The 5000-nt window shown below is 51.9% G+C and overlaps 1 protein-coding gene across 1 annotated transcript in view; it reads right to left on the bottom strand.

Annotated features, from left to right (window-relative positions):
• Positions 1-5000, bottom strand: part of ADAMTSL3 (ADAMTS like 3) — a gene marked incomplete at its 5' end in the record, with an annotated part of 44735 nt that overhangs the window by 27239 nt on the left and 12496 nt on the right. The window contains 3 exons of the mRNA XM_045582458.1: positions 94-298; positions 2593-2643; positions 4604-4742. Coding sequence (XP_045438414.1) covers positions 94-298; positions 2593-2643; positions 4604-4742 — 395 coding nt within the window. The remainder of the gene's footprint in view (positions 1-93; positions 299-2592; positions 2644-4603; positions 4743-5000) is intronic.

The following is a 5000-nucleotide window of genomic DNA, read 5'->3' as shown; positions in this document are numbered from 1 at the left end:
CCTCCCTCTCCCTTCCTCTGTAAAAAGTCAATGAAATATATATTTTTTAAAAACCCAGCAGCCGGGGGGCCCGCCCCGGCCCCCGCCGCTCACCTGGGACCAGGCCATGGCCACCCAGGCGGGGCAGTGGAAGAGGTTGCAGGCCTGCATGACCTGGGGCCGCGGCGCGTACATGCACTTCCACTCCTCCACCTGCAGGATCTCGCCGTGCAGCGACTCCTCCACGCACACGGAGCTGCGGCGCTGCGTGCCGCCCCCGCACGACGCCGAGCACGCCGTCCACGGGTTATGTTCCCAGCTCGGAAGCAAAGAGACGCAGCCCGTCACCCGGCCGGCCTCGCGGGCGCGGGCGTGTGCGGGCGTGTGTGCGCATGTGCGTGCGTGTGAGTGTGAGTGTGTGTGCGTGTGTGCGCATGTGCATGTGTGTGCATGTGTTTGTGCGTGTGTGCGCGTGAGTGTGTGTGCATGTGAGTGTGTGTGTGTGGGCGTGGGCGTGTGTGCATGTGTGTGTGCGTGTGCGCACGCGTGTGAGTGTGTGTGTGTGTACGTGTGCGTGTGTGCATGTGAGTGTGTGTGCGTGTGAGTGTGTGTGCATGCGTTTGTGCGTGTGTGCGCGCGCATGTGTGTGCATGTGAGTGTGTGTGCGTGCGTGTACGTGTGTGCGTATGCGTGTGTGCATGTGTTTGTGTGCGTGAGTGTGTGCACACGTGTGTGCATGTGTTTGTGCGTGTGTGCGTGAGTGTGCGCGCATGTGTGTGCATGTGAGTGTGTGCGTGTGTGTGCAGGTGTGTGAGGCCGTGTGTGCATGTGTGCGCGTGTGCGCGTGTGTGCGCGCGCACATGTGAGTGTGTGCGTGTGCGTGCGTGTGTGCATTGCACGTGTGCGCGTGTGCATGTGTGTGCATGCGTGTGTGCGTGCATGTGCAAGCGTTTGTGTGTGCGTATGTGTGCGTGTGTGCATTGCGCATGTGTGTGCATGTGTGTGCGTGCATGTGCAAGCGTGTGCGTGTGTGTGTGCGCGTGTGAGATCAGGTTGCAGAGAGGATCACAGTTGTGGCTGGGCTCAAAGAGCAGAGGATGTGGAGGATTAAGACTTAAGTCTTCATTCACTCATTCATTCGTTCACGCATTCATTCACTCACTCATTCGTTCGCTCGTCTATTCACTCACTCATTATTCACTTATTCGTTCATTCATTTACCCATTCATTCATTCACGCATTCATTCATTCACGCATTCATTCATTCACGCATTAATTTATTCACTCGCTCATTCATTCGTTCACTCATTCATTCATTCACTCACTAATTCATTCGTTCATTCACTCATTCATTCGTTCGTTCGCTCACTCATTCATTCATTCATTCACTCATTAATTCACCCATTCATTCATTAATTCACGCATTCATTCGTTCATTCACTCACTCATTTATTCGTTTATTCACTCATTCATTCACTCGCTCATTCATTCATTCACTCACTCATTCACTCACCCATTCATTCACTCACTCATCCATCCATGTATTCACTCATTCATTCATTTGTCCACTCATTCATTCATTCGTTTTTATCCCCAACCCTGGATATTTCTCCATTGATTTTTAGAGAGTGTGGAGGAGAGAGGGAGAGACAGAGAGAAACATCGATGGGGGAGAGAGACGCGTCGATGGGCTGCCTCCTGCACGTGCCCTGACCAGAACCCGGGCCAGGGAGGAGCCGGCCACCTTGACTGGAATCGGACCCAGGACCCTTCGGTCCGCAGGCCGGCGCTCTATCCACTGAGCCACACCGGCCACACAGACTTTCAGCGTAGCTGCCGCACAAGCTACCGTCCGGGTGGCCTCTGACCTGAGGTTCCGTCCAGTGGGAGCGGCCCACCTGCCCCGTTCCCCGTCACAGCGCACGGAGCGAGAACATGAGAGCCTCTTCGAGCTGCCTCCACCCTAGCCTGCGGGCGTGGCTCAGCGGTTGAGCGTCGACCTAGGAACCAGGAGGTCAGGGTTCGATTCCCGGTCAGGGCACAGGCCCGGGCTGTGGGCTCCGTCCCCAGTGGGGGGCGTGCAGGAGGCAGCCGGTCCAGGATTCTCTCTCATCATGGATGTTTCTCTCTCCCCCCCTCCCTTCCTCTCTGACATCAATAAATATATAGATATATAGATATATAGATGAATATAGATATATAGATGATATAGGTATATAGATGTATAGATATATAGATGTATAGATGTATAGATATATAGATATATAGATGATATAGGTATATAGATATATAGATATATAGATATATAGATGAATATAGATATATAGATGATATAGGTATATAGATGTATCGATCTCTCGCATGTATAGCATATAGCTGACCTCTCGACTCTCTCGATGCTCTCGGTCTCTAGCTATCTCTATCTACGCTGCCTCTCGCTCTAGGCTGCTCTCGGTCTCTCGCATGCTCTCGGTCTCTAGCTCATCTCGCTGTCTATCGCTCTCTCGCTGTTCTAGCGCTACATAAGCATGAATATCGCATCTCTCGCTGCTCTCGGTCTCTCGCTCCTCTCGCTCTCGCTCGCGTCCCCCCCCCGCGTCAGCCATCCCTCACCGAGGGAGGGGCTGGAAGTGGTCGTAGGGCCTGATCTCCTTAAAGCCGTCGCTGCAAACGGAATCATGTGAGAGCATCAATCCTCAGTCAATAGTTTATTGATTTTTTTTTTTTTTTACAGAGAGGAAGGAAGAGGGATAGAGAGCTAGAAACACTGATGAGGGAGAAACCTAGATCAGCTGCCTCATGCACACCCCCCACTGGGGATGTGCCCGCAACCAAGGTCCATGGCCTTGGCCGGATTCGAACCCGGGACCCCTCAGTCCGCAGGCCGACGCTCTATCCACGGAGCCTCACCGGTTAGGGCAACAAACAGGTCTATTGACCCGATGGAGACAGATCTGACGTCCCGCACGCCGAATCTCTCTCACGAAGAAAGCTAAGTGGCCCAGGCCGGGATGGCTCCATGGATGGGGCGTCGGCCTGAGGACCGTAGGGTCCCGGGTTCGAATTCCAATCAGGGCACAGGCCCGGGTTGCAGGCTCGATCCCGCCTCGGGGAGGGGGGGCGTGCAGGAGTTGGCCGATCCATGATTCTCTCTCATCATGGATGTTTCTCTGTCTCTCTCTTTCTCTCCCTCTCCCTTCCTTTCTGAAATCAATAAAAAAACAAAACAAAACCAAAACTTTTTTTTTTAAAGAAATATGGCCCTCACTGGTGTGGCCCAGCGTTGACCTGTGGACAGAAGGGTCCAGGGTTCGATTCTGGTCAAGGGCACATCCCTAGGTAGGGCGTGCTGCAGGCAGCTGATGTTTCTCTCTCATCGATGTTTCTTCCTTCCTTCCTTCCTTCCTTCCTTCCTTCCTTCCTTCCTTCCTTTCTCTTTTCTCTTCTCTTTCTCTTCTTTCTCTCTTTCTCTCTTTCTTTCTTTCTCTTTCTTTCTTCTCTTTCTCTCTTTCTTTCTCTTTCTCTCTTTCTTTCTCTTTCTCTCTTTCTTTCTCTTTCTCTCTTTCTTTCTCTCTCTTCTCTTTCTCCTCTCGTCTTTCGCCCTTTCTTTCTCTCTTTCTTTTCTTTTCTCTTTCTCCTTTCTATCCCTTTTTATTCTCTTCTTTTTCTTCTTCTCTCCTCTCTTTTTTCTCTTTCTTTTCTTTTCCCTTGCTCTTCCGGTTCGTTTCCCTCTCTCCGTTTCTCTTTTTCCTTTCCACCTTTCTCTTCTCTTTCGTTCCATCTCCTCTCCCTCTTTCGCTTCTTGTTTTCTCCTCTCTCTTTTTTTGTCTCTTCTCTCTTTTCCCCTCCTCTCTCGTTCTTCTCTCCTTTCCTCTTCCGCTCTCTTCTATTCCCCTTCTCCTTCTCTCCCTCTCTTTCCCTCCATAGCTTTCCTCTTCTCTCTCTCTCTCTTTCTTTCTTTTTCTCCTCCTCTCTTTCTTTCTCTTCCTCTTTCTCTTCTGTTCTTTCTCCTTTTCGTTCTCTCTTTGCTTTCTCGTGTTTCCTCTCTTCTTTCGCCTGTCTCTCTCATCTTCTCTTTCTTTCTTTCCTTCTCTCTTTTTCTTCTCCTCCTCTTCTCTCTCTCTCTCTTCTCTCCTCGTTCTTTTCGGCTCTTTTTTTCTTTCTTTCCCTCTTTCGTTTCTTTCCTTCCTGCCATCCTTCCTCCTTCTTTAATATATTGTAATTGATTTTCCACAGAGAGGAAAGGAGAGAAGATAGAGAGCTAGAAACATCGATGAGAGAGAAACATCATCAGCTGCCTCCTGCAACACCCCCTACCGGGGATGTGCCCCAAACCACCTACATTGTGCCCTTCCGGAATCGAAACCTGGGACCTTTCCAGGCCGCGAACCGACGCTGAAAAACCACTGAGCCACACCGGTTTCGGCTCTCATCGATGTTTCTAGCTCTCTTATCCCTCTCTCTCCCTCTCTGTAAAAAAAATAAAAAAAAATCAATAAAATACATTAAAAAAGAAGCATGTGTCTATCATGAAAGCAAACAAACAAACGACACACACACACACACACAAACAACAACAATACAAAAGGCCCTCGGAGCGCGGAGAGCGGCAGGGCGCCCCCACCTGGCGGGGCAGGGGCCCATGCCGCACTCCTTCAGCTTGGGCTTGGGCTTCACGTTCTCGGGGTAGTAGTGGCAGTAGTGGTCGGGGACCACCCTCCTCAGGCGCGTGTCCACGCACTCGGCCGAGTTCAGCTGGTAGCCTGCGGGGGGCGCGGGGCGGGGCGGGAGGGAGGGAGAGAGGGAGAGAGGGGGGGACAGGAGGACGGTCTGAGAATCGCACCTGCTCCTTCCTGCGCGGCTGCCTTGTCACGCCCACACCCCGTGTTCCCCCTCCCGCTTATCGAAGAAACTGAACGCAGGCCCGGCTGGTGTGGCTCAGTGGTCGAGCATCCACCAACCAACCAGGAAGTCAAGGTTGGTTTGATTGCCTGGGTCCCGGGGTCCATCCCCAGTAAGGG

This window comes from Pipistrellus kuhlii, unplaced genomic scaffold, assembly GCF_014108245.1.
Source record: "Pipistrellus kuhlii isolate mPipKuh1 unplaced genomic scaffold, mPipKuh1.p scaffold_m20_p_161, whole genome shotgun sequence".
In the NCBI taxonomy this organism is placed as follows: domain Eukaryota; kingdom Metazoa; phylum Chordata; class Mammalia; order Chiroptera; family Vespertilionidae; genus Pipistrellus; species Pipistrellus kuhlii.
Note: the sequence above shows the minus strand (reverse complement) of the source record. Positions and strands in the feature narration are given on the sequence as shown.